The following is a 27,709-nucleotide window of genomic DNA, read 5'->3' as shown; positions in this document are numbered from 1 at the left end:
CTGGGAAGGCTGCAAATCAACAGGAAAAGCCTGCCGCCCTCCATCAGGGCCAGGACGAAGCCAAGAACCAGGTTGCTTCAGGGGGAGAAGGCAGAAAGAGGAAGCATGGAAGAGGTAGGTGGGAATTTGGAGGGTGGGTGAGTCCCCACAGGAAAAATCTCTGGTTCAGTTTGAGGTTTCTGACTCTCCATCGGGAACGACAGAACCCCCGGAACAGCCCTCCTTTCTCACGTGAGCCGCTCTAATCTCCTGGTTTGGGGGCCGCTGGGGTGGACTAGTTGATCTCTGAGGGCCCCCTGGCAATCAACCAGAAGCATAGCAATGAGAGGTCCTTCCAGCTGCAACATTCCCGGCTTCCTTCCCTGGTGAAGCTGCCCTGGGCTTGCGAAGTAGTCCCTGGACGGAGGCTGCCCCTGGCACCCCCAAGAATGACCCCCCCCCCCAGTCTGGAAACAGGGAATGGCAGGTTTTCTGGAGGGACAAAGGAGGCATTGTCCCTGGGGAAAACACACACGCACACACCCAAATTTCTGCCTTCCGGTGTTTAATTGGGGGAAGCAACTGAGGACTTCCTGCCCCCTCCAAAGTGGGTCTGCAGCCCTTGGCCAAAACGGACCCAGGAGTGGCCCTTTGGGCTCCCTTCTGGGGCCTTTCCGAGCCCCTGGGGCGTCTTGCAGGAGATTTGGCTGTTTAATCCATCATCCCTCGACTTTTGACAGTTTTAAAATGGGTGGACTTCAATTCCCAGAATTCCCTAGCCAGCATGAATTCTGGGAGATGAAGTGCACAGATCTTAAAGGGGCCACGCTCTCATGAGAAAATGTGATTTCAACTCATACGCACACAAACACGCATGGAAATCCCAATGGAGGCCTTTTAAAAACCTTGTTTGGCCGGAGAAGGAGAGGCAGGAGGCCCAATACCTCCGCCACTCTTTTAGGAAAAGGAAGGAAATTCAAATGGAATTTAATTTCCACTTTCTGTGCAGCACCTGAGCCAGAAAGCAGAATCCTTTTGCTACTTAACCTTGGTCGGAATTCAGCAGTAGAATTCCCTGGTTGGAAAAGTGCGCAGGTAGTTCACTGCCGTTGTTAAGTGAGTAACACGGTGGTTAAGGGAATCTGGCTTCCCTCGTTTACTTTGTTCATGAAGGTGATCCCATGATCCAGGGACGCTGCAACCGTCATAAGTATGAGTCAGTTGCCAAGCATCCCAGTTTTGATCAGGGGACGATGGGAATGGGAAAGGAGGCCATAGGTCCCCCTCTTTCGGTGCTGGTGTAGCGTCCAATGGCCACGATATGAAGGGCTGTAAGTCGAGGACTGAGGAAGAAGGCAAAGCCAACTTGCAGGGCGAAGAGCAGAGAAACGCTGGCAGAAGCAGGAACCTTAGGAAAGAGGCCGGTGAGGAAGAGAGGCATTTCTAGGAGGAATGGGAAAGGGGCTGCAGATTTTCCCACGGGATCCTAACCAGCCCTGAGCAAAGCAGGAGGGGAGCAGATTTGCCATCCGAAGCCTTTGGTGCCTGCTAAGTGCATTTTATTCGTTTATTTGGAGAATGTATATAAACGTCCCTCTTTCAGATGAACTCTGGGCAATTAACAGCAAAGCCCAGGCTGAAAAATGAAGAATAAAAAGAGAAGACAAACTGAGGCCAGGCCAGCCCAGGAAATGCCCCCTGGCGCCTTGAGGGGTGGGGGGGTGGGGGGCTCTGGCTCTGGGTGGGGGAGGCTGATGCTCCCCCTTCTCTTATGGGCTGCAGGGGGGCCCGGGGGGGCCCAGCCAGGAGGAGCCCAGCGAGGAAGCCGCCCTGCACTACGAGGAACTCATCACCCGCCTGCTGGTCACCATCGTCCGGCTGCAGGGGAAGATGGAGCGGCTAGAGCAGGACAGGGCCAGGTACATGACTCCCTCCCCCCCCCAGTCCCCTCCCTTTTGGGCTCCTTGCGGCCAAAGGAATCCCCTGGTGGGCCGAACGTCCTCTGGGGGGGGCAGGCAGCCCCACTCCCACCCAGGAACCGGGAGGGTCTGGCAGAAAAAAGCAGGACGGCAGCCGGGTCAGGATTTGTGCCTCTCTGCGGTTCAATCATTTATTTCACCCCGATGCCAGATGGAAACTATTACTGTAGTCCTTGACGTATGACCACAACTGAGTCTAAGACTTCTGTCGCTAAGTGAGACAGTTTACGACCTTTCTTGCCACAGCTGCTAAGCGAATCCCAGCAGTTGTTAAGTGAAACATTCGGTCATTAAACGGCTTCCCCATTGACTTTCCATGCCGGAGGTTGGTGGCAAATGTGGATCCCGCGACCCAGGAGGCTGCCACCCCCCCCCCAGCACACGCCAGTTGCCAAGCGCCCGACGTTTGATCAGGTGACCGTGGGAAAAAGTGGCCATGAGTCACTTCCTCAGGGCTGTTATCATTCAGACGGTCACTAAACAGAAAGTCGTAAGATGAGGGCTACCGGCCAGCTTTCTGTGCGCCTTAAATCTGAGACCGGAGACCACCCGGAGATGCCAGGGCTCAACTCCAAAGGCCTCTGCTGGGTTGGAGAGGGTGTGGGGTCTCCAGGAGCCGAGTCAGGAGTCCAGGTGGCCCTCCTCTTCCCACCCACCCCTCCCCCTCCCCCCACCAGCCGGGCCCAGCTCCTTCACCCCCTGCCCCCTTCTTCTCGCTGTAGGGAGGAGGAGGAGGACTGCTTTTCCGATTTGGGCTCCGAGTCCACCGCCAGCCTCCCCCGATGCCCGTCCCTCTTAGCCAGGCGTGCCAGGAGCCCCTCTCCCCCGCCTCCAGCCGGTCCAGAACAAGGTAAGACCCCAAGAGGGGGGCTCGGACTTTGCGGGGTTGGGAAATCTTGAATCAGGAGCCAGGAAGAAAAGGCCTCCGCTGGGTGACCGTTCCTCTGCCGGCCGGACTCTTTTCAGAAGGAGCCCCCCAGACTCGGCACAAGGCCCCCGACTCCTTTGGAGGGACCCCAGAACAACGGGGCTGGAAGGGACCCCGGAGGTCTTCTAGCCCAACCCCCAGATTGGTCCCCTCCCTGCCTTTCCTTCCAAAGGTGTTCTCGGGAGGAGAGAATTCCCTCTGCAGCCCAATGTGAGGAGTGGGTCTTCTGTCCCAGCCCCCCCAGGCCTCCCCATCCCTCTTTCGGTCTCCTCCCTCCCCCCCCCCCCCGCACCCAGGGCCTCAGCCTCCAGGGCTTGACCTCTGGATTGGCTGGGCTGGGCTGGCCTCTTTTCTCTCCCAGGGACGGCTGACCTCTTCCTTGATGTCCACAAGGCCCTCTCGTCCCTGGAGAACCTCCTCCTCTCCTACCGGAAGCCCCTCCCCAGCGTGGAAGCCCAGCTGGCCCAGGTGTGCAGGGGGTGGGAGAGGTGGGGGCGAGCGGCTGAACGGGGGCTCCATCCCTGGAGGTTTTCAAGAAGAGACTGGACAGACACTTGTCTGAAAGGGTCTGGGGTCTCCTGTTTAAGCAGGGGGTTAGTCTAGAGGACCTCCAGGGTCCCTCCCAACTCTGGTATTCTGTATTTCCAGCCAGGGAGGAAGGAGCCGGGAAGTGGAGTGTGTCTTCTTGCCTGCTTTTTAACAAGTATAACTTCCACACAATTTATATCAAAATTAGAAAATTTTAACAGAATTTTTAACAGAAATAAAGAAGCTGAACCGAACGGTTCCTTTAAAGAGAGAGCAAAATTGAATGTTTCCTCCGAGGCCCCACCTGGCTGCCCCTGACCGCCTTTGGCCATGGGGGGGGGGCTACAGGGGGGGGGCTCCCCTCAACGGTGGGGCTCTGGGGGGGCGTTCTGCCAAAGCCAGCTGGTTGCAAATGGGCCTCCTGGTTGTCTTTCTCCTGCCAGGGCCTGGGAGGAGCCGGCCTGGTGGAGCGCCAGAGGGAGGGCTCCGGGTGCTCCCCCCAGGAGGCTGAGGAGCCCCCCTGCGAGAGGACGGCCACCCTCTACAAGGAGAGGAACGCCGCCCTGCGAGCCCAGCTGGAGGCCAAGGAGGAGCTGCTCAGCCGGTCCAAGGCCTCTGTGGACGCCCACCAGCAGGAGCGCCACAGGCTCCAGAGGAAGGTGTGGGGGGGGCGATGGGGGTCTTGCTGTGCAGTCGGGTGAAGAACCGCCCGGCCCCCTTGCCAGAGGCTCAGATCAGGGGCAGGGGGGGGAGGCCCAGGGAGGCCCAGGGGGTCCCTTCCAGCCCTCCACTTCTGTCGGGCAACCCACCCCCCGCCCCCCGTTTCCCACCTGGATCTTCTCCCCTCTGCCCGCATGAAGACGAGCTTCCTTTGCTGTTTGCCCTCCTGGGCAGTAAAGTGTGCCGCCCAGCCTCTTCTCTTCTCCCTCTTCCCACGACTGGCGCAGGCCAAACCTTTGCCCCCCTGGCGAATGGGCTTCTCTGGCACCCGGAGGACGGGGCAGTGGGGAGAGTTTGGGACCCACTTTCAGCTGCTGCTGCCCACCAGATCCAGCAGGGGGAGCCGGAGGTCCTGAGGGCCCTGAGGCTGGTAGCCTTGCCAGGACCCTTCCCAGGCATGGGGCAGGGGGCCTTGGGGGCTCTGCTGGGGGTTATGGGATGGGGGTGCCTGGTTTAGCCTGGGGATCGGGAGGAGGGAAGGAAGGAAGGAAAAAAGGGAAGAGGGAGGGAAGGGGGGAGGGAAGGAAGAGAAAGAAAGAGAGAGAGAGAGAGAAAGAGCAGGGAGGAAGGATGAGGAAGGAAAGAAAAAGGAAGGAAGAAAGAAAGAAAGAAAATCCACCAAAGCTCGAAGTTTTGCTGAAAGCTGTCAATCATATCTCCAAGTTGGGGAGGGGGGGGAATCTCACGTCAGGAAAGGAGGCAGCGACTGAGAAGGCCTCTCCCCAGTGAGGAAGGGTCTTCCGTCAGAAATTAGGGGAAGCAGCAGCCCCTCAAAGAGTCCCAGGCCAGCTACCAATTCCTCAGTTCCTCCTCCTGCTCCTTCCATCTTTTGAGGCCTGTGAGGAATTGGTTTTTTTTGGGGGGGGGGCTTTCTCTGTTTGCCTGACCCTCCTCGCCCCCCTCTCTCCATCCAGGTGCAGGAGCTGCAGGAGAGCCTGGCCAGGGTGGAGACCTGCACTGGAGGAGCCCCCAGCCCCCCAGGGGAAGGAGCCCAGGTGCTGCAGGGGAGGTGCCTCCAGGGCCAGAGGGGGGGGGGGTTCAGCCCCATATCAGAGGAAAATGGGAGGGGGAAGAAGAAGAGGCTTCAGCCAAAGGAAGCTAAGCTCCAACCCTGGGGAGGGGGGAAAGATTTGCTGTATTTTTGACATGCCCCCTGCCTTGCAGGACCCCCCCCTAGGGGCTGCTCAGAATGGCCCCCACCCTCCCTGGGGGGCTACCAGCTTCCAGCCTTCCCCCTCCCTTCCAGCCTGGCCCCCCACAGAGATCCAGAGCAGCCTGGAGCAGCTCCACAGGTAGGGTTCCCTGATGCCCCCCCCCCTTCCTCAGCCATGAGCAGCCTGCTCTTGGGGGGGGAGGGGCAGCCGAAATGGGTGGATCGCTCAGCACGCAGAGGGTTCAAGCCCCCACCCCCAATTTCTGTAAGACTCTCAGCAAGGGGCCCTGTGCAGGGAGACCCCCCTTGACCGATTCGTCCCATGGAGGGGGTTGTAAGGGTGCCCCATGACAACCCCCCCGGCCTAATTTGGGGGATGACCTATGGAGCAAAGGATCCAGCAAGGGTCTTGGAGCCCCCCCCCCCTTCTGTCAGTTCTCTGGAGGGAGGGGCTCCCTCACCCCCTGAGAGCCCCTGCTGGGCCTTTCCTCGGGGAGCCCCCCCCCCTTGCAGCTGCGTAGCCTTTATGGAGCCTCATTATGGCCACCTATGAGACGGACTCCCTGGCCCGGGTGGAGCAGCTGCCCCCTAGGTACACCTGGGTTAAAAGCCGTAGTAGCGGCCCTGCCCTGACCGGGACCCTCTGCCCTCTCCCCTAGGCGCCTGGAGGGGCTGCGGGGGCTGAATCGGGGGCTCTCTGGGGCCCTGCAGGAGTCCAAGACAGACGCGGAGCAGCTCAGCCTGCTGCTTGGATGCCAGGAGTCCCACCAGACCGGGCTGGCCCTGGCCCTCCATAGCAGGTGAGCGCCCGCTTAACGACTGGCACAACCGATGGCCATAACTCTGGGCTCAGCTGCGGTCATAATTCGGGAACTGCCTGTATTCCAACGGGACCCCTGAGCTGCCCGGGAATCTGTCTCCCTCCTTTCATCACATTATGTGTCTTTGAGGGCGCAAGGGCTGGAGGGGGGGGCTATAATAAATAAATAAATAATACGATGGAAGAAAGCTTCCTGGGGACCCTAGAAAAATGGGGGGGAGGAAGAGGTTTTAGCTGCTTTAGCTGAGTTGCAGAGAGACATTCTTACCTGGGCAACATGGGCCGAATTGAGGGGCTGGAGATGGGCAGACAAGGCTGGCCTGTGGGGCGGGGGGGGGACGGGGGGACGGAAACTGACACTACCCTCACAAGGCTGGACGGAAGGAGGGAAGAGCAGGCACCTTCCCCTCATCCGATTGGGCTCGGTCTTTGCTGGGAGGGGCAGCATCCAGGAGGCCGTCTCTCTTGGGTCTCTGGGTCTGAGTGCTGGTGTGGCCCCCGTTCCCCCCCTCCCCTCTTGACACACACCCCAGTGAACGCTGCCTGGAGGCCTACGAGACCCTCTTCGCACTGATGGCTGCGGAGCAGAAGCCGAGTCCAGAAATGGGAGCAGAGGCACCTCAGGCAGGTGAGACCCCTGGAATTGGCTGTCCATCTCTTTCCCCCTCCCCCCCATAGACACAGCTGGCCTCTTCCTCCCCCAGCCCCAAAAGCTGAGAAGTGGGAGGAGGGGGACACTTTGGGGCAGGGCATGCTGGGACCCACTGAGGTTCTGGTCGCCACGATGTAGAAAAGATGTGGAGACTCTGGAAAGAGTGCAGAGAAGAGCAACAAAGATGATTAGGGGACTGGAGACTAAAACATATGAAGAACAGTTGCAGGAACTGGGTATGTTTAGCTTAAGAGGAAGAAGGACCAGGGGAGACATGATAGCAGTCTTCCAATATCTCAGAGGTTGCCCCAAAGAAGAGGGAGTCAAACTATCCTCCAAGGCACCTGAGGGTAGAAGAAGAAGCAATGGGTGGAAACTAATCAAGGAGAGAAGCAACTTAGAACTGAGGAGAAATTTCCTAACAGTGAGAATGAATAACCGGTGGAACTCCCTGCTTCCAGAAAATGTGGGTGTGCCATCACTGGGTTTTTTTTACAAAGAAGCTGGGCAGCCATTTGTCATGGACAGTATAGGTTTCCTGCTTGAGCAGGGGGTTAACAGAGCAACAGAGCTGGAAGGGACCTTGAAGGTCATGTACTCCAACCCCCTGCCCAAGCAGGAGACCCTCACCATTTCTGACAGATGGCAGTCCAGAAAATAGCTTGGCCCCTTTCTCCCCTCTGGGGCAGCCCCTCAAGTATTGGAAGGCTGCTCTCCTGTCTCCCCCGGCCCTTCTCTTCCCTCGACTAGCCAGGCCCAGTCTCTGCAACTCTCCATCGGATGTTTGAGCCTCCAGTGCCCCAGTAGCTCCAGTTCAGGGTTGCCCCTGCCATAGCCCCTGCCAATGAAAAGGGAGCTTCAGGGGCCACGGCTGGCACTCCCCAGCTCCGTTTTCACTGGCAGAGGGTTGCAGGCGGCCGTTGCAGCTGGAAACGGAACTTGTGAACCCATTTTCACCGGTGGAGCGCTTGGCCCCCCACAGGCGCCCCCGGCACGAGTGACGTTGAGCTGGCCACGCCCACCCCAGCCCCCCAAGGCCAGATACCACCCTGATGAGGACCCTCCATGGCCCCCTTGGCCTAGTTGGCCTAGAAGACCCCCAAGGGGTTCCCTTCCGGTTCTCTTCCTCTCTTCGTGTCCTTTGGGTCTGCTGTGGACAGAAGAGTTTCCATCCTGGCGTTGAGGGTCCTCCGTCACTGGAAGTTTTGGAAAACCATTTGACCAGGAGGGTGTAAAACTCTTGCCTTGCGCAGCGGTTGGACTAGATGACCTCTGAGGTACCCCCCAGCCCTAGGATTCCATGACGTCTCCCTCTCTCTCTCTGGCATTTCCTGCTAGGGGCCTCCCAGGACCCAAACCCTGCGCTGGAGAAAAAAGACCTCTGGATTTCGCAAGCCTGCAGCGTTGCCAACAGCAGCCCCTGCGAGCAAGAGGGGGTCCCAGAGAGGTATGGAGGGGCCGGGAGGGCCGGGAGGCCTTCAGCAGGGGATTTGGGGGCTGGGTCGTCCCAGAAGGGAGAGCAGGGGGTGGGCGGGAGGAAGACCCAGAGAGGCATCCAAAACTAACTGGGGGAACCCAATTAGTCTTAAAGGGGGGGGGGCTTTCTCCCCCCTACAACGGCTGGGCCTGAGGCAAAGCTGCCTGGGGAATTCTGGGAGTTGAAGTCCACCGGCCTTAAAGGTCCCTGTGTCCGAGACCCCCTTTCCTTTCAGTTCCCTGCGACTGACGGGCTCCGAGGGAGAAGAAGCCAAGCGGAGGCTGCAGGAACTCATCCGGCACTTGCGGGCCCAGCAGAGCTCCCTGAAGCTGCCCACCCACCCTCCGCCCTTGGGACTGGCCACCGTGGCCGCCAGGCTCAGCGCGGGCATTGCGGCCAAAGTGATGGAGGGCCGGAGGGCCGTGCAGGAGGCGCTTCCCGGCTCGGCCACCCCACCCCGGATGGAGAAGGGCCAGCTGCTGCGGGAGTTACACAGCGCCCGGGTGAGCCCGCGAGGGAGGGGCAGGGGGGGGCATCTTTGGGGGGAGATTGGGGGGGGGGCTGGGTTCCTGAGCAAGCGAGAGCAAAAGGTTTCAGGGCAGAAGGCTCCCGCCAGCCATCCAAAGACGGAGGTTTTCCTGTCCTTTTCCCTTCCGTGGGCTAAGTGAGAAATTTGTTAAGCGAGTTTTGCCCTGTTTTTCTCGCCACCGTTGTTAAGCGAATCATTGCAGTTCTTAAGTCAGTCACAGGGGCGTTAAGCTGCAACGGTCCTTAAGTGTGGAAAAGGGTCCTAAGTCTATTTTTTTCAGTGCTGTTGTAACTTGAAACGGTCACTAAGTGAACCGGCGTAAATTGAGGACTGCCTGTACTTATGTTGGTTGCAGCGTCCTGGGGCCACGTGGTCACCATTTGCAACCTTCCCAGCCAGCTTCCGACCGGCAGAATCGACGGGGAAGCTGCAGTGGTTCACTTAAAGACCCTGGACAAAAAAGAGGTCATAAGATTGACACGGCTCCCTTAACAAGCGCTTGCTTAGCAATGGAAATTCTGCTCCCAATTGTGGTTGTAGGCCCAGCAAATCACTGGGTTATTTGGAGGGACCCAGGGTGCACCCCGATTCCCCTCGGCCCCCAAGCAGGTCTGATCTCGATCCGAAGGGGTTTGGTCACTGGGACTGATGGGCCTGAATTGTAGTGTCTGGGGGAGCCCAGAGAATGGAATGGGATGGAATAGAATAGAATAGGAGAGGGAGAGGGAGAGGGGAGGAGAGAAGATTTGGAGGGGGCATGGGAGGTCTTCTACTCCCCTCTTCTGCACCCCCAAAATGCCAGGGGGGGCCTGTCTAACCCCAACCTTTCTCCCCCTCCCCCCGTCTCCTTCTGCCCCACCTCAGGAGGCCTTGGCTGACCTGGGCACCAGGCTGCACCTCACCGCCAAGGCCAAGCATTGGCTGGCGCTCTGGGCCCACACGCTCCCCACCCAGGAGGCTGCCTGCCTACTGGTGATCCAGACCCTCCAGGGGGAGCAGCGAGACCTCCGGGGACAGCCAGACCCCTCCCCAGAAAGCAGCAGCAGCAGCAGCAGCAGTGAGGAGGAAGACTCTGGGGTAAAAGCCTTCCTCCCCAGCCTGGACCCCCCCCCCCTCCCAGGACCCTCCCTCCTCTGGGGATGCTGGAAGGCTCCCCTTCGCCCCTTTCTCTTGGGCCCAATGCCCAGAGCCTCAGGAAGCGCCGAGGGTTGCCTTGGACCCCTCCCCACCTCCGAGATGCCCCATTTTGTACACACGATAGATGGGTGTCTTGGGAAGGGTCTCCAGTTGTGTAGGGAAGGATGCCCACCTCCGGCGACTGGCCTAAACTGGTCTAAGGACTGGTCTAACAAAGGGAAGGACTAGGGGTGAATAGAATAGAAGAACAGACTTGGAAGGGACCTTGGAGGTCTTCTAGTCCAACCCCCTCTGCTTAGGTAGGAGACCCTACACCACTTCGGACAAATGGCTATCCAACATCTTCTTAAAGACTTCCAGTGTTGGGGCATTCGCAACTTCTGGAGAAAAAACTGTTCCACTGATTAATTGTTCACACGGTCAGGAAATTTCTCCTCAGTTCTAAGTTGCTTCTCTCCAGCATCTTCCAATATTCTCCAAGGCACCACCAGGCAGGACAAGAAGCAACGGGGGAGGGGGTTGGGGGGGAGACAGGACTTGCAAAGGAGAGATCCAGCAGGGGGATTTTCTTTTTTTTTCCAATTTATTTTTTTAATGGTTGTTTCAATTAAGAGACACGTCTACAGCCTTCGTGAAGGTGCTGGATATTTTATTGGCTCTTTTTACAATCACACAAATGCAAGGTCAAATCTAAAACCAGTGATAGGAAAGAGAATCACACTGCAATCCTATGCCAGTTAATTCACCGCTACAGTTAAATCAATGGCTTTTCTTAGCAGATGCACAAAGAATTATAACTATTATTCTTGTGTTGGATTTGGAAAATAGATAGTGAAAAAGGATTTCCTGTTGCTCCAAAGTTTAATGCATAGGTTATTGTCACATTTGATGGTGCTCTCCTCTGACATCTCAAATTTTGTGTAAAAGAATTCTATCTTATATTTTACTGTGTGAATTGACCTGAATATCGTGGATTCAAATTCTGAAACATAGTTCTTCAATTAAAAAAAAAAGTGTACAAAATGCACTTATCCGTATTTTTCAGAATATAAGACGCATATTTCCCCCCCCCCTAAAAGAGCATGGAAATGGCAGGGGGATTTTCTTGACCGTGAGAAAGAATAAGGAATCCATTCAATTGCCTCCAGATGTGGTCGGGTGATCCACCACTGGAGGCTTTCAAGAAGAGACTGGACACCCACCTGCCCAGAATAGCAAAGGTCCTTGGACACAGGCCGGCCCATAAGTGCATCGCAGGACCCCCTGAGTGGTTACCAAATGTCAGTCTCTTGCCCCCATTAGTCTGGCTCCCCATTTTATCCACCTGGGAAGGACGGAAGGCGGAGCCAACCTGGAGCCGGTTAGGATCAAACTGCTGGCAGTGGGCAGAATCAGCCTGCAATGCCGCAATCTGACCACTGCGCCACCAACAGCTCTCCCGAGGTGGCACCTCTCTTAAAGGTGACCGACAGCACCTTCAATTGGGCCCGGAAGCAAATCAGCAGCCATGCAACTCCCGCCAGAGAGGGGAGCCGGGTGCAAATCTAGACTTGGCCAAACCATACAGGCTGCCGCTTTGGAAACAATTGAAGCTCCAGGATACTTTGCAAGGGCAGCCCCCCCCCCCGGGCACAGGCAAGATGGGTGGTGACCGGAGAGGGGGGGGCTCATTGGTCCAGGAGGAGCCATAACTTAGCACACAGCCCACCCCCAAAGGCTCCCGTCCTGAGCAAGGAGTTCAACTGCTTTCTCCTCTGCCCACGCTCAGGCCTGGGCCCCCGACGGCCTTCCTCGGAGGAGACGCCCGGCTGCCCCCAAGAACCCGGAGGGAAGCCTGGCCGGGAGGGAGCCGGAGACCCTCAGGCTCCGAGTCCTGGAGACTTCAGCTCGGTAAGGTTCCCTTTGCAGCGGGGCGGGTGGCAAACAAATTTTAAAAATAAAAGAATAAATAAAATAATTAAATTAAATTAAATTTCAAAAGAGAGAGAGAGAGCCAGCATTTGGGCTGCGTGTGCTGGATCTGCTCCAGGGCTCCAAGGAAAAGGGGAAATTCCCTGGGAGGTGTGAGTGAATTGTGAATTGTTAGGAGAGAGCCGCCCTCCCTCTCTCTCGTTCTCTCTCTCTCTCTCTCTCTCTCTCTCTCTCTCTGGCAAAGCAGATCAAATTGCTTAGATTATTTTCTAACCGTGAAAAAAAATCCCAGGGATTTGAAGAGCCAAGTGGAAGAAAAGGAGCTCTGGCCCATTCAGGAGGGGTGGGAGATGATTGGCAGCCTTGATTTCTGAAGTCCATGGAAGTGAAGGGAACACGGTCCAATCCAGGGCCAGAGAAAGAGGGGAACAGAGCGCTTTATGTCGCTGCCTCTGATCCCCCACCGCCGTCATCCGTCCCCTGAGCGGCTGGGATGGAAATCCTAGAAGCCTGGCTGTTTAGGTGGGATCCCTCCATTTCCACCTCCTCGGTTTTTGGAGATGAAAACATTAAGTCTTCCTCCCACAGTCGGCGCATGGGACTCAATTAACGTAAGTCCTTGGCTTACGACCACAATGCAGGAGGAAATGTCCTGTTTCTAGGCAAAGTGGCTGCTGAGCCCCCGATTTTGCAGAGGTTTTTTGCCATGGTCATTGAGAGAATTGCCGCAGTTGCTAAGCGAGAGTGAAGGCTCACCACAGGGGGTGAGCCTTTGCTCTCTGCCCCCCCCTGTCTGTTTTTGGGGGGAGGGGGGAAAGAAATGCTTCCCCCCACCCGGTATGAGAGCAGGGTTCCTTCTTATGTCCCCCATCATCTCCTCCTGCCGGCATGCAGGCTGGCAATGAAAGCCAGAGGGTTTGCTGATCCCAGGGGGGGGGAGTGGGGGTGTCCCCTCTCAGTGGGGGGTTCCTCCCCCTCCCCTTGACTCCCTCCAGCTCTTTGCAGGATCCGGGCACTGAAGGAACATCTGGAGGGTCTTTGGGTGGACCTGGAGGAGAAGAGCCAGGACTACAGGGCCCATGAGGCACAGGAGATGCAGCTCATGCAGGACCTCTTCCAGGCCCATAGGTAAGTGAGGGAAGGGCCCCTCAGCCTCTGGACCCTCCAGGGGGGTCTGAGAAACTTCCTGCATAAACCGATGAGATGTGGCATTGAGATTAAACCGCCATGGATAGCAGCAGTCTACCAGCATGGAGTGGCCATGGGGGAAAGAGAAGCTGGGCTGTCCCAGCCTCCCGCAGTCCCTTGTCCCCCCCCCCATGTGTTGGACTAAAACTCCCATCTCTCTCAGCCAGCACATCTGGGGAAGACCTGTCCTGCTGCCTCTGGAGCCCCCTTCTCAGCCCCTCTCCTTTCGCCCCTCTCTCCTCGCAGCGCCCTGCTCCTCGCCTACCAGAAGGCACGCCGCAAGCAGGGTAGCCAGGTGGGGCAGCTGGAGGCCCAGGTGGGGCTGATGACCAGGCGCCAGGCCAGGCAGCGCCAGGCCCTCCTGCAAACCCTCCGGCAACTGCAGGACCAAGTGCCCGCAGGGGCACCAACCGGCCTCCCACAGGCCCCTGCATCGGATGAGGGCACCCGGGACCCACCCAGGAGTTTGGAGACCCCGTCCGTCCTGTGGAGCCGAAAGTGAGGCCTTCTGGACACACACACACACACACACAGCAAAGGGGGGAAGGGGCAAGGGTCTTTCCCCCCGATGGCCGGTCAGCCTCGCCAGGGACAGCAGGCGGGAATCACGGCCACCTGGGCAACCTGGCAAAGCTCTTTGCAGGCCTGGAAGTGCAAAGCTCCCTCTGTCCTTTCCACAGGCTGAGAGGCTTCTGCTCTTCTCTCTAAGAGCCCTGGCTGCCCAGCGGTCAGAATGCGGCATTGCAGGCTGATCCTTCCCACTGCCAGCAGTTCGGTCCTGACCGGCTCAAGGTTGACTCAGCCTTGATAGATTGTATGAAACGCTCTCCGAACTGCATCTTTTGTAATATTTTTATTAAAAATTGCCAATTGACTTGATCGAATGCTTTCTCCGCATCTAAGAATAAAAGCACTGCCGGGACTTGGTTATACTTTCCCAAATATTCCATTATACCAGAAACAGACAGCACAAATTATAGTTAATGGAGAGTTAACAGAATCTTTTAAAATTGAAAAAGGAACAAGACAGGGGTGTCTACAAACAAAAAAAAAAATAGAAAGAGTAACAGGATGTGATATAGTAAAAAAGATTAAATATTTAGGAATTTATATTACAACCTCAAATGGGAAATTATATAAGTACAATTATGAACCATTATGGCATAAAATACAGATAGAAATGAATAAATGGAAAAAATTACAATTGTCTTTGTTGGGAAGGATAGCAGCAGTTAAAATGAATGTTTTGCCCAAGTTTCTATTCTTCCTTCAAATGATACCAATACTTAAAAAAGACGCAAATTTGGAAGAATGGCAGAAAGGTATCAACAACTTTCTTTGGTCAGGAAAGAAACCGAGAATAACACTTAAAATAATGCAAGATATACGCGAAAGAGGAGGCTTTAAAATGCCCAACTTAATATTATACTATGAAGCAGCAGTTTTAACAACAATTAGCGATTGGATTAACCTAACAGAGGATAGAATATTGAATATTGAAGGTTATGATCTGGTATATGGCTGGCATGCTTATCTAATATATGACAAGAAGGTTGATAAGATTTTTAAAAGTCATATTTTAAGGAATGCTTTATTGCGTATCTGGAAAAAATATCAATATAGGTTAAATGATAAGATACCTATGTGGGGGGTGCCCAGACACGCTATAGAGAACATAAGTATAGAACAAAAACAAGATGTAACTACATATGCAGAACTTCTTAGTATGGACAGAGGTGTACCACAGTTGAAATCTTCGAATGCATTAGGAGACGAAAGGATAATTCAAACCTGGTTTCAGTACAGTCAGTTACAGGCTAGATGGAAAAAAGACCAGAAATCCGGTATTATCCAAAATGAGGATAATTTGATAAAACAAATTAGGGACCAGGGTCAAATGCACATAAAAAGGCTGTATAATGTATTGATAGAAATAGACTCAGAAACAGAATTAGTTAAAGATTGTATGATAAAATGGGCACAAAATTTTGAAGAACCAATAATGATGGAAACATGGGAAGAGATCTGGGTAAGAAATGTAAAATCTACACAAGCTCAGAACTTGAGAGAGAATTTTTACAAGATGCTGTACAGATGCCATTTAGATCCAAAAAGGCTAGCCTGTATGTATCCGAATCTACAATCTAAATGTTGGAGATGTGACTTTGCTGGTGCCACGTACTACCATATTTGGTGGACTTGTAAAAAAGTTAAAGCATTTTGGATAAAAATATGGTGGGTTATTCAAAATATTTTGAAAAAGAGGATAAAGTTCACGCCCCAGTTGTTTCTGTTAGGTATAGTTCCAGATTCTACTGTTATAGAGACTAATTTTATTTTGAACCTAACGACGGCAGCAAGATTGTTGGTGGCGCAATATTGGAAGAAGGAAGAGTTGCCCACTATCCAAGAATGGACGTTAAAAGTAGCAAACTTAGCAGAGATGGCCAAAATTTCAGCGTATTTGAAAGATCACTCGGATGAGAAGTACAAGCTGGACTGGACAAGATGGATTGACTATATTCAAAACAAATACCAGACTAAAAAATTTCAGTTAGCTTATGAATGAAGGCATAATGAATGCTACAATTTATTTAAAGCTAGTTTAATAAAGGGGGAGTTAAAGCACTAGAATAGTAACATGTTAAAATTAGTTAGCTTATGTTAGCGTATGGTTGTTAAATGTTTATACCCTGTATTCTGCTCTGGGAGGTCGGGTGGGAAGAGGGGGAGGGATGGGGGAAGAGGGAGGAAAAGGGGAGTAATAATTGTAAAACTTATTTTAAAAATTTAATTTAAAAAAAAACGTTGACTCAGCCTTCCGGGGTGGTTAAAATGAGGACCCAGATTTTTGTGGGCCAGAGGCTGACTCTGCAAAACGATTAGAGGGGGCCGTGAAGTCCTGTGAAGCGGTATATAAAACTAAGCACTGTTGCTATTGCCAGTTGCGCAGCTGTGGGCTACGCTGCCTCTTTTCCGGCCGTTCCCTTGGCAGCATCCCTCCCTCCGCCCAATCTCTCTCCATGGCATCCCATAGGGGGTGTGCCCTCTGCCGCCTTCTCCAGTGGGCCGCCATCCCCCCCACGGTCTCTTCTTCCTGGCCCAGAGACCCTCGGGCTTTGCGAAGGGGAGGGGAGGAGCGGATCCTTCGTTGTGGCTCCCGGATCCCACAGGCTCTTCCCCCCCCCCCACATGGAGGATATGCAGATTATCTCTGTTACCGTTTTTGGGAGCCTTTGCAGGTTTAGGGTTTTCTCAGAAGCTCAAAGGTTTTTCTTAACCTGCTGAGAATTAATTAATTAACCTGTCCCACAATTTACCCCCATCTGCACCATCAACCTCCATCCTCCCCCTTCCTTCCTTCCTTCCTTCCTTCCTTCCTTCACCCCGCTTTAAATCCTCCATCAGCCTCACCCCTCTGAGCCCGTGGGGGAGGCAGCCACCATTCACAAATATTGGAATGAAACACGGCCAGGAGTTGGAAAACATCCCCAGGCTCTTTCTGATTTTCTACTGGAAGCCATTCTGGCTAATAGGGTGGGGTATTTTTTTTTCTTTTTTAAAGCAGCTCTTTGTATTTTTAAATTAAAAAAATAGTTATGAAAGAGAGTTTATTTTTAATGGTGGTGTTTATTATGAAGGAGGAGAAGGAGGGGCGAGGGAGAAAGGAGGGAAGAAGGAGAGGAAGAGGAGAAGGAGGAGAAGAAAAAGAAGAAGAGGAGGAGAAGAAGAAGGAGAAAAGGATGGGGAGGATGGGGAAGAGGAGAAGATCATCAAACGTGAAGTGGTTCATTTTTGAGATCAACATCAGCAAAACTGGGCCTGCTCTATAAGGTCTGCAGTCTTGGTCGTGTGTGTGTGTGTGTGTGTGTGTGTGTGTGTGTTGATCTATTTGTATTTGTATTTCTTAGCTTGTAAAACATGTACAAGATAACAGGTATAAATATAAGCACAGATATAAATGAAATAAATGAATACAAATAGATGGGGACAGTAGGAAGACCTTGGAGTCTGAAACTGCAAAAAAAATGAGGACGAGGAAGATGATGTGTCCTGGACGCCTAAAAAATCCAGAGAACTGCGAAGTGCGTTGTCAAGAAGGAAGCCGGGAAATGCAGGGCGATCCTGATGGCCACCTTCAAGCGAAGTGATTGTAGGAATGGGTGCAAGGGGTCAAACGAGGAGGCTGCCCCTCCCTCCCTCCCTCCCTCCTTCCCAGAGGCTGGAATTAAAAATGAAGGGGGAAAATCCTTTGGGTTGCTGCCAACATCCTTCCTGACTGGGCTGGTTAGGGTGTCAAAGGTAAGATGATGATTAAGGGACTGGAGACTAAAACATATGAAGAACGTGTTAGATCTGGGCAACGAGAGACAGACTGCGGACACGTAGTGACTTAACAGCTCTTTATTAGTAGTAGTAATGATCCAGCTTGCTCTGTGGTCGGAGGGTTCCCCTTTTATAGGGATCGGGTACGCCCCTCGACCAATCAGAACGATACCTGTTTCCCGCTGTAGCAGCGGACCAGAGGGGAGACTTACTACGATATATGCTAATATCTAACACCCCTCCCCTCCTAGATGGAACGTTGTGGTAGGTAACATAGTCTTTTAGGTATGTGGGTGTTTGTCTTGCTCGGGAGGAGCGTCGTAGTTCGGGTTGGTTAGAAGTGGTTGCAGGATCGGGTGTTTTTCCTGTTTCACGTTCGGTGGTTTTTGTGCCTTCGTTGCTAGGGCGTTCTGGAGTCTGCTCGGTTGCGTTGTCTGGGGTTTGCTCTGCTTCGTGCGTGTTTTCTTGTTCCAAGCTTGGTTCGCAGGTGTCGTAGTTTTCTATGATGGGGCTCTCGCGTGGTTGACCTTCTGTAGGCAGGGAACTCTCGTCTTCGTTTCGAAGGTCTGAGTGTGCTAGGCGACCCCGAAGTTGATCGATGTGCCTCTTCCAGTTCCGCCCATCTTCTAGTTCTAGCAAATACGATCGTGGACCCGTGATGCCAATGACCTTTGCCGGCATCCACAATGTTCCCCCTGCATAGTTGTGGGCGTATACTGAATCCCCTACGCTGAAAGACCGAATTTTACTTGTGGAGTCTGGGGGAGCTGTGGCAGAGTAATTTGGGTGAAGACGGTCCAGGTGAGACCGTAGACGGCGGCCCATGAGTAGTTCAGCAGGACTCCTACCCGTCGTTGCGCTTGGGGTAATATGCTGAATTAGGAGGTAATGGTCAATGCGTGTTTGCCAATCACCTGGACCCATCCTAGCGAGGGCCTCTTTTGCGAATCGCACCATTCTCTCCGCCTGTCCGTTTGATGCCGGATGGAATGGCGCGACGAGGGCATGCCGAATTCCCTGACCTGCTAAAAACGTTTCGAAATGCATGGCCGTGAATTGGGGCCCGTTATCGGAGACTAGGAGGTCGGGCAGGCCATGAGTGGCGAAAAGTCGCCGTAGAACCTTAATGACTGCCTCTGCCGTGGTTGAAGTCATTAGGACTACATCTAGCCATTTAGAGTATGCATCCACAACTATAAGGAAAGTCTGACCTTGGAATGGCCCTGCGAAGTCGATGTGTATTCGCGACCAGGGTGCTTTAGGTTTCTCCCATTCTGTTGCGGGCGCTTCCGGGGGTGCTGGTCTTGATTCTTGGCATGGGTCGCAAGTGGCCACCCACTCTTCTATTTCTTTGTCCATGTTTGGCCACCAAACGTAGCTTCTTGCTAACGCCTTCATTCTAACAATCCCCGGATGACCCACATGTAAAGCATCTAATACATTCCTACGTAAAACATACGGAATAACAACTCGATCCCCCCACAATAAACAACCTTGTAACACTGAGAGTTCGTCCCGTTTTGACCAAAACATTTTGAATTCCGGGCCCACGTTTCCTTTCGGCCACCCCCTCCAAACCCAAGTTTGAACTTGCTTTATTACATTGTCTTTAGAGGAGAACCTTGCAACGTCGTATGAAGAAACCGGTCCAGAGTCCAAACAGTCAATGAGCAATACCGGTACTTCTGGAGTGGGGTCTGGCAGAATGTCAGGTAATGGGCAACGGCTGAGTGCGTCTGCGTGTCCGAGAGTGGAGCCCGGTCGATGAATCAATTTGTATAAATACGCAGCCAGGAAAACAGTCCACCTGGTCATGCGTGGAGAAAGGGAGACTGGAGTGGGGCGGTTTCCCGCCAAAAGTCCCAACAACGGTTTGTGATCTGTAATTAGTTCAAAATCGCGGCCGTAGAGGTATTCGTGGAAACGCTTTACTCCAGCTACAGCAGCCAGTGCTTCCCTGTCCATTTGGCTGTAATTCCTTTCGGCCGATGAAAGAGTTCTGGAGTAGAAGGCGATGGGTGCTTCTTTTCCGTCGGGCATCCTGTGGCTGAGGACTGCTCCAACTCCAAAGGGTGATGCGTCGCAGGTCAACACCAGCGGTAGGGTCTGGCTGTATTGAACAAGCAGTGAGTCAGTGGTGAGCAGGCGCTTTACCCCGGCGAAAGCTGCAGCTTCGGATCGTCCCCATTTCCATGGTGCATTCCTCTGGAGTAGACGGTGTAGTGGTTCAGCAACGGTCGCCTTCTGCCTCAGAAAAACGCTGTAGAAGTTAAGTAGTCCGAGGAAGGCCTGCAACTCGGTCTGATTTCGTGGTGTGGGGGCGTCCTGGATCGCCTTAATTTTCTTTGAAGTGGGGTGTATTCCCTGACCATCGATTCTATAACCCAGGAATTCTACGCTAGGCACGTTAATTTGGCATTTTTCCTTTTTAAGGCGGAGACCCTTTTCTCTGATTCTGGCCAAAACAGTTCTGACTCTTTTATTTAATTGCTCCTCGTTTGCAGCGGACACCAAGATGTCGTCAAAATAGGGGACGACTCCCGGTATCCCTTGCAAAAGTCGTTCCATGACGCTCTGAAACAATCCTGGGGCAATGCTCACGCCGAATTGTAGCCGGTTGCATTTGAATGCTCCTCTATGCGTCACTATAGTTTGGGCCTCCGCTGTGGCGCTATCCACTGGCAGTTGCTGGTAAGCTTGTGCCATGTCTAACTTAGCAAATACCTTTCCTGGCCCCAACGAGTGCAATAAGTGCTGTACTACAGGCACAGGATATGCGCTTTGTTGTAGCGCGACATTAATTGTGCATTTATAGTCCGCGCAGATGCGGACTGATCCGTCTGGTTTGACTGGGGTCACGATGGGTGTTTCCCAGCGCGCGTGATCCACCGGCTCAAGGATTCCTTGCTCCACTAACTTATCTATTTCCTTATCTATTTTTGGGCGGAGTGCAAAGGGCACTCGTCTCGGTTTAAGTCGGATTGGCGCCACTTTGGGGTCTAAATTGAATGATATCGGTTTACCCACATACTTACCAAGACCGGGGCTGAACAAATCCTCGAACTCCTTAAAAATCTGTTCAGCGCTGCTGTTTCTCACGGCGTTGATTCCGGTGACTTCTAACCCCAGGGCTTCAAACCAATCAAGCCCCAGAAGGTTCTGTAATGGCGCGCTGGCGATGGTCACGGGCAGCTGGGCTTTGATGTCCTTGAAACGGATTTGGAATGTGCCTTGGCCCACGATGGGGACTTGGTTCCCTTGGTAATCTCGTAGCAGGACGTCAGGAGCGCGTAGTTGGCTCTTCCTGAGGCTAGGGATAGCCTGTTTCATGGATGCCCATGAAATAATCGTCAGGGTTGATCCTGTGTCAACTTCTAGCTCGCAAGGTGAGCCCTCCAAGAGGACTGTGACTCTAAGCCTTTTTGGCCGCTTAGGGCGGACCTGATGTATTGTGGTGAGATACGTTCGCAACTCCTCTCTCTGGGTCAACTCTATCTCATTGTCTACATCCTGAAAATACTCTCGTTGAGCGTCTTGATAGAACGCTCTTTCAGCTCTTTGTGTGTAATCTCTCTGGGGATACGCTCGCTCAGCGCCTTGTGAGTAATCTCTCTGGGGATACGCTCGTTCAGCTCTTTGGAAATTGTCTCTCTGGGTAAACACTTGTGGATTTCTTTCTGGGCGCCCTTTCTGATTCCGCCAAGCCCCTGGGTTGGGCTTCTGTTGGCGGTACATAGGTGGCTGCCATGAGGCAGGGACTCCGCTCCGGCACACTCGTGCGATGTGCCCAAGTTTGTTGCAGTGCGAACAAACAACGTTCCTGAACCTACACGTAGACCTGGGGTGATTCCCTCCGCAACTTGCGCAGGGCGGCAAGCGGGATCCGGGTCTCCCCCCAGGCCTCATGTGACCGCTCCGCATCATGTGACTGTCCTCGAACTCGGGATTCTCGTAGTCGGGGCTTGTGTCCTCGTAGTGTACTCTGGTTTGCCTCGGTGCTGGCTGGTTTACGTTGGCCCCTCGTTGTATGGTCACCGATGAGTTCTCTGCTGACTCTGACGCTCTTGCTTCGTTCAGCGCTATCTGTAGGGTTAAATTCGGGTTTGCCAACAGCTTCTTTTGTAGAGAAATGTCTCTTAACCCACAGATGAGCTGCGCTAAGATGTGCTCGTCCAGATCCCTGTACTCGCAGTGAGTTGCTGCCTTTCGTAGGGCTGCAACGTATTGATTGATGGATTCTCCCGCCTTCTGGTTCCTCATGTTGAATTCCTTGCGGCAGACATGGCGGGAAGGTTTTGGCGCATAATGAGTTTGCAGGGCCTGTTGCAACGCCGTCCACGATACTGCCTGTATTGGAGTAGGCGCGGTGAGGTCTCTGGCCGTATTGAAAACTTCCTTTCCACAGTAGCCGAGGAAGATGTTTTTCTTCCTCGCGTCGGTGATCCCCGTGTATTCGTTCGCTTCGAGGAAACACTCGAAACGAATCATGAAGGCTTCCCATTCGTCGTTTGCTGGGTCGAAAGGAGCGGGGGGAGCATGCATCGCCATCTTCTCTGTTTGAAATTGCCGCGCTGCGGTGATCTGAGATGGCTGCCGGAATTTCTGCCGAATTCCTGGGCTGGATCAAATCCGGAGATTCTGGAGGTAGCGTTCTTCGTCCTATCTGCCCCTCGATCCCACCTTCGTCGCCAATGTTAGATCTGGGCAACGAGAGACAGACTGCGGACACGTAGTGACTTAACAGCTCTTTATTAGTAGTAGTAATGATCCAGCTTGCTCTGTGGTCGGAGGGTTCCCCTTTTATAGGGATCGGGTACGCCCCTCGACCAATCAAAACGATACCTGTTTCCCGCTGTAGCAGCGGACCAGAGGGGAGACTTACTACGATATATGCTAATATCTAACAGAACGGTTGCAGGAACTGGGTATGTTTAGCTTAAGAGAAAGAAGGACTAGGGGAGACATGATAGCAGTGATATCTATTCTCCAAGGCACCGGAGGGTAGAACAAGAAGCAATGGGTGGAAACTAATCAAGGAGAGAAGCAATTTAGAACTGAGGAGAAACTTCCTGACAGTTAGAACAATTAATCAGTGGAATAGAAGTTGCCTCCAGAAGTTGTGAATGCCCCAACACTGGAAGTCTTTAAGACGATGTTGGATAGCCATTTGTCTGAAACGGTATAGGGTTTCCTGCCTAGAAGACCTCCAAGGTCCCTTCCAACCCTTTTATTCTGCTTTCCAGATTCCCAGAAGCCAGACGCTTGCCCTGACTGCCCCCTTGATGTTTGGGGCTCATTTCTGGTTCCAGGGGGAAGAGAGTTTGGGATGATTTTGAGGATAAAATCACTTAATCTCATTACTGTGCCAGGAACCGCTAGCTGAGCAAGCGGGGGTGGGTGTCTTTAGCAGGGCAGGGGCCCAGAGGCCCATGGCAGGAAACTTGTGTGCCCTGGGGCCGTTCTCCTTTTCCTCTGCCCCTTCCTCTCCTGACTGTGTGTGTGTGTGTGTGTGTGTGTCCTTCAGACGGTCTCCGCTGGGCTTCCTTTATGCTCCCCACATCCCAAAGGAGTCGGGGGCAATTTTTCCAACTCACAAATTTAATGAAAGGGCAGCAACCTTTCTAAGCGGCAGCTTTTATCAACTTCTGAGGCTTGGAAAAGGTGCGTCCAGACACCTGAGATCCCTTAAATGGGGTTTTTTTTTCCGGACTTAGCGGACTTTAATTCCAGGAATCCCCCAACCAGCCAGGCAATTTCTGGAAGCCTCTCAAAGCAGCTAAGTTCGAAAAGGCCTGCCCCAAGGGGGCTCCTCCCCCTTGGCTGCCCTTTGGCCTGAGAGCCCTGGGTCAGGTCCCAGGTGCATCACCCTGGCTGCCCACCCCATCCTTGGTGCCTGAGGGGCCCCTTTCTGGACCTGCCTGGGGTTCTCCAGAGCAGTCCAGCCAGGCTGGGTCCTGCCTCAGGGGTCCATGTTGCGTCCTTAGCAATGCAACAGATGGGAGGGGTCTGCTGGGGCCTTTGTCCACCTTGCTTGGGCTGAGCTTCCCAGCTGAGGTTCCACTCCTGGAATTACCTGGTGGTGCCCCATCCAAGCAAACGTGGGACCCCACCTGGCCTTCCACTTTTGAAGGGAGGATGATTTCCCTTGCAAAGAAGGGAGCCAAAGGCCACGGACCCAGGGGGGAGGCCGGAGGGCAGGGGCAGGCTCTGGGCACAGGTGTCCTGGCAGGAGCCACCTCTGGACCCCCCTCACAAGAGGCTTGTCCCTCCTTCTGCCCCAGATCAAGGAGAGAAGCGGCCAGGAGACATTTCCTGAGAGTGAGGGCAATTAATCGGTGGAAGGACTTCCCTCCAGAAGTTGTGAATGCTCAGACACTGGAAGTTTTGAAGAAGAGATTGGACAATTATGTGTCCAAAACTGTACAAGGGTCTCCTGCTTGAGCAGAGGGTTGGACTAGAAGACCTCCAAGGTCTCTTTCAACTCTTCTATTCAGATCCATGTCCTCGCCCCTTTTCCAGCCAGGCTGCCGGTCCCTTCACGTAGCCCTTTCCCCAGACCCTTCAGGCGGATTCTCCAGCGCCGCCCCCGCTGCACCTGGCGCCGGGTGAGTCTTTCTTTTGGCGGGGCTTCTGCCGCCCCCAGCCCCCTTCTCTCCCTTCTTCTCCCCCAGCCCCCCCCCCGCACGCGCCACAGGGGCTTGAAGCGAAGCGGGATGGCGCTGCGCTGCTCCCCGCAGGAGTGCCCGAAGTCCTGGCAGCCCCCGCTAGAGCCCCGCTCAAGCGGGGAGAACGAGGGCGACTCTCGAGAGCGCAGAGGCCGGCGGGCTGCGGAGCTCCGGCGGAGACCAGGCGCGCCTCCGCCCTGGAGTTTCTCCGTTTTAATCCACTTGGAAATGTGCGGAGTAGTAGAGGAGGTGTTAGATCTGGGCAACGAGAGAACAGACTGCGGACACGAAGTAACTTAACAGCTCTTTATTAGTAGTAGTAGTGATCCAGCTTTTTTTGTGGTCGGAGGTTTCCCCTTTTATAGGGATCGGGTATGCCCCTCGACCAATCAGAACGATACCTGTTTCCCGCTGTAGCAGCAGACCAGAGAGGAGACTTGCTACGATATATGTTAATATCTAACACCCCTCCCCTCCTAGACGGAACGTTGTGGTTAGTAACATAGTCTTTAAGATACGTTGGTGTTTGTCTTACTCGGGTGGAGCGTCGCAGTTCGGGTTGGTCAGAAGTAGTTGTAGGATCGGTTTCTTTCTGTATTTCGTTTCCGGGCATTTGCAGGCTCTCTTTGCTTTGGCGTTCGGGGATCTGTTCGCTTTTGTTGCTTGGGGGTTGTTCCGTTTTGTGCTCGACCTCTTGTTTTGTCCTTGGCTCGCAGGTGTCGTAGTTCTCTGTGTTGGGGCTCTCGAGTGGCTGACTTTGCAATGGCAGATAGCTCTCATTCTCTGTTCGTAGATCTGAGTGCGCCAGGCGACCCCGTAGTTGATCGATGTGCCTTTTCCAGTTCCGCCCATCTTCTAGTTCCAACAGATACGATCGTGGACCCGTGATGCCAATGACCTTTGCCGGCATCCACAACGTCCCCCCTGCATAGTTGTGGGCGTATACTGAATCCCCTATGCTGAAAGACCGAATTTTGCTTGTAGAGTCTGGGGGAGCTGTGGCAGAGTAATTTGGGTGAAGACGGTCCAGGTGAGACCGTAGACGGCGGCCCATGAGTAGTTCAGCGGGGCTCCTACCCGTCATTGCGCTGGGGGTAATGTGTTGGATCAATAGGTAATGGTCAATGCGTGTTTGCCAATCACCTGGACCCATCCTAGTGAGGGCCTCTTTTGCGAATCGCACCATTCTCTCCGCCTGTCCATTTGATGCCGGATGGAATGGCGCGACGAGGGCGTGCCGAATTCCCTGACCTGCTAGATATGTTTCGAATTGCATGGCCGTGAACTGGGGCCCGTTATCGGAGACCAGGAGGTCGGGCAGGCCATGAGTGGCGAAAAGTCGGCGTAGAACCTTAATGACTGCCTCTGCCGTGGTTGAAGTCATTAGGACTACTTCTAGCCATTTCGAGTATGCATCCACAACTATAAGGAAAGTCTGACCTTGGAACGGCCCTGCGAAGTCGATGTGTATTCGCGACCAGGGTGCTTTAGGCTTCTCCCATTCTGTGGCGGGCGCATCCAGGGGTGCTGGTCTCGATTCCTGGCATGGGTCGCAAATGGCCACCCATTCCTCTATCTCTTTGTCCATGTTTGGCCACCAAATGTAACTTCTTGCTAACGCCTTCATCCTAACAATCCCCGGATGACCAACATGTAAAGCATCTAATACATTCCTACGTAAAGCATACGGAATAACAACTCGATCCCCCCACAATAAACAACCTTGTAACACTGAGAGTTCATCCCGTTTTGACCAAAACACTTTGAATTCCGGGCCCACGTTTCCCTTCGGCCACCCCCTCCAAACCCAAGTTTGAACTTGCTTTATTAAATTGTCTTTAGAAGAAAACCTTGCAACATCGTAGGAAGAAACCGGTCCTGAGTCCAAACAGTCAATGAGCAGCACCGGTACTTCGGGGGTGGGGTCTGGCAAAAGGTCCGGTAGTGGGCAACGGCTGAGTGCGTCTGCGTGTCCTAGAGTGGAGCCCGGTCGATGAATTAACTTGTATGAGTATGCAGCCAGGAAAACAGTCCACCTGGTCATGCGTGGAGAAAGGGAGACTGGAGTGGGGCGGTTTCCCGCCAAAAGTCCCAACAGCGGTTTGTGATCTGTAATCAGTTCAAAATTGCGGCCGTAGAGGTATTCGTGGAAACGTTTTACTCCAGCTACAGCAGCTAGCGCTTCCCTGTCCATCTGGCTGTAATTCCTCTCGGCCGATGAAAGAGTCCTGGAGTAGAAGGCGATGGGTGCTTCGTTCCCGTTTGGCATCCTGTGGCTGAGGACTGCGCCAACTCCGAAGGGTGATGCGTCGCAGGTCAATACCAGCGGTAGCGTCTGGCTATATTGGACTAACAGTGAGTCAGTGGTGAGCAGGCGCTTGACTGCGGCGAAAGCTGCTGCTTCGGATCGTCCCCATCTCCATGTTGCGTTCCTCTGGAGTAGTCGATGTAATGGCTCAGCAACGGTCGCCTTCTGTCTCAGAAAAACGCTGTAGAAGTTAAGTAGTCCGAGGAAGGCCTGCAACTCGGTCTGATTTCGTGGTATGGGGGCGTCCTGGATCGCCTTAATTTTCTTAGAAGTGGGGTGTATGCCCTGACCATCGATTCTATATCCCAGGAATTCTACGCTAGGCACGTTAATTTGGCATTTCTCCTTTTTTAGGCGGAGGCCCTTTTCTCTGATTCTGGCCAAAACAGTTCTGACTCTTTTTAATAGTTGCTCCTCGTTTGCAGCGGACACCAAGATGTCATCGAAATAGGGGACGACTCCCGGTATCCCTTGCAAAAGCCGTTCCATGACGCTCTGGAACAGACCTGGAGCAATACTCACACCGAATTGTAGCCGGTTGCATTTGAATGCTCCTCTATGCGTCACTATAGTTTGGGCCTCCGCTGTGGCGCTATCCACGGGCAACTGCTGGTAAGCTTGTGCCATGTCTAACTTAGCAAATATCTTTCCTGGCCCCAACGAATGCAATAGGTGTTGCACTACGGGCACAGGATATGCGCTTTGTTGTAGCGCGACATTAATTGTGCATTTATAGTCCACGCAGATGCGGACTGATCCGTCTGGCTTGACTGGGGTCACAATGGGAGTTTCCCAGCGCGCGTGATCCACCGGCTCAAGGATTCCTTGCTCCACTAACTTATCTATCTCCTTATCTATTTTTGGGCGGAGTGCAAAAGGCACTCGTCTCGGTTTAAGTCGGATTGGCGCCACTTTGGGGTCTAAATTGAATGAGATTGGTTTACCCACATACTTACCAAGACCGGGGCTGAACACATCCTCGAACTCCTTAAAAATCTGCTCAGCGCTGCTGTTCTCCACGGCGTTGATTCCGGTGACTTCTAGCCCCAAGGATTCAAACCAATCCAGTCCTAGGAGGTTTTGTAATGGTGCGCTGGCGATGGTCACGGGCAGCTGGGCTACGATGTCCTTGAAACGGATCTGGAACGTGCCTTGGCCCACGATGGGGACTCGGTTCCCCTGGTAGTCTCGTAGCAGGATGTCTGGAGCGCGTAGTTGGCTCTTTTTGAGGCTAGGGATAGCCTGTTTCATGGATGCCCATGAAATGATCGTCAGGGACGATCCTGTGTCAACTTCCAGCTCGCAAGGTGAGCCCTCCAGGAGGACTGTGACTTTCAGCTTTTTAGGCCGCTTGGTCCGGACCTGGCTTATTTTTGTGAGATACGTTCGCAATTCCTCTCTCTGGGTCA

General features: G+C 53.5%; 1 protein-coding gene across 3 annotated transcripts; it reads left to right on the top strand.

Moving 5' to 3' along the window:
* Positions 1-7: 7 nt before the first annotated feature.
* On the top strand, positions 8-14,032 carry USHBP1 (USH1 protein network component harmonin binding protein 1). Of its 3 annotated transcripts, XM_081937975.1 has the most exons (15): positions 8-114; positions 1,762-1,899; positions 2,685-2,808; positions 3,248-3,354; positions 3,858-4,073; positions 5,049-5,129; positions 5,299-5,426; positions 5,947-6,087; positions 6,641-6,735; positions 8,098-8,206; positions 8,472-8,739; positions 9,630-9,842; positions 11,671-11,792; positions 12,819-12,941; positions 13,248-14,032. In XM_081937975.1, the coding sequence occupies exons 1-15, from the start codon at positions 106-108 to the stop codon at positions 13,501-13,503; spliced, it is 2,130 nt and encodes a 709-aa protein (XP_081794101.1). In that variant the 5' UTR covers positions 8-105; the 3' UTR covers positions 13,504-14,032. The 3 variants fall into 3 exon arrangements, 2 of the variants coding, with proteins under 2 accessions (XP_081794101.1, XP_081794100.1); XM_081937974.1 differs by lacking the exon at positions 8-114 and having other exon boundaries at positions 1,776-1,898; positions 2,110-2,808; XR_014174055.1 differs by lacking the exons at positions 8-114; positions 1,762-1,899; positions 12,819-12,941; positions 13,248-14,032 and adding an exon at positions 11,205-11,363 and having other exon boundaries at positions 1,922-2,808.
* Positions 14,033-27,709: the final 13,677 nt, after the last annotated feature.

The sequence above is a fragment of the Natrix helvetica genome (genome assembly GCF_964273705.1).
Source record: "Natrix helvetica genome assembly, chromosome: 1".
Taxonomy (NCBI): Eukaryota; Metazoa; Chordata; class Lepidosauria; order Squamata; family Natricidae; genus Natrix; species Natrix helvetica.
Note: the sequence above shows the minus strand (reverse complement) of the source record. Positions and strands in the feature narration are given on the sequence as shown.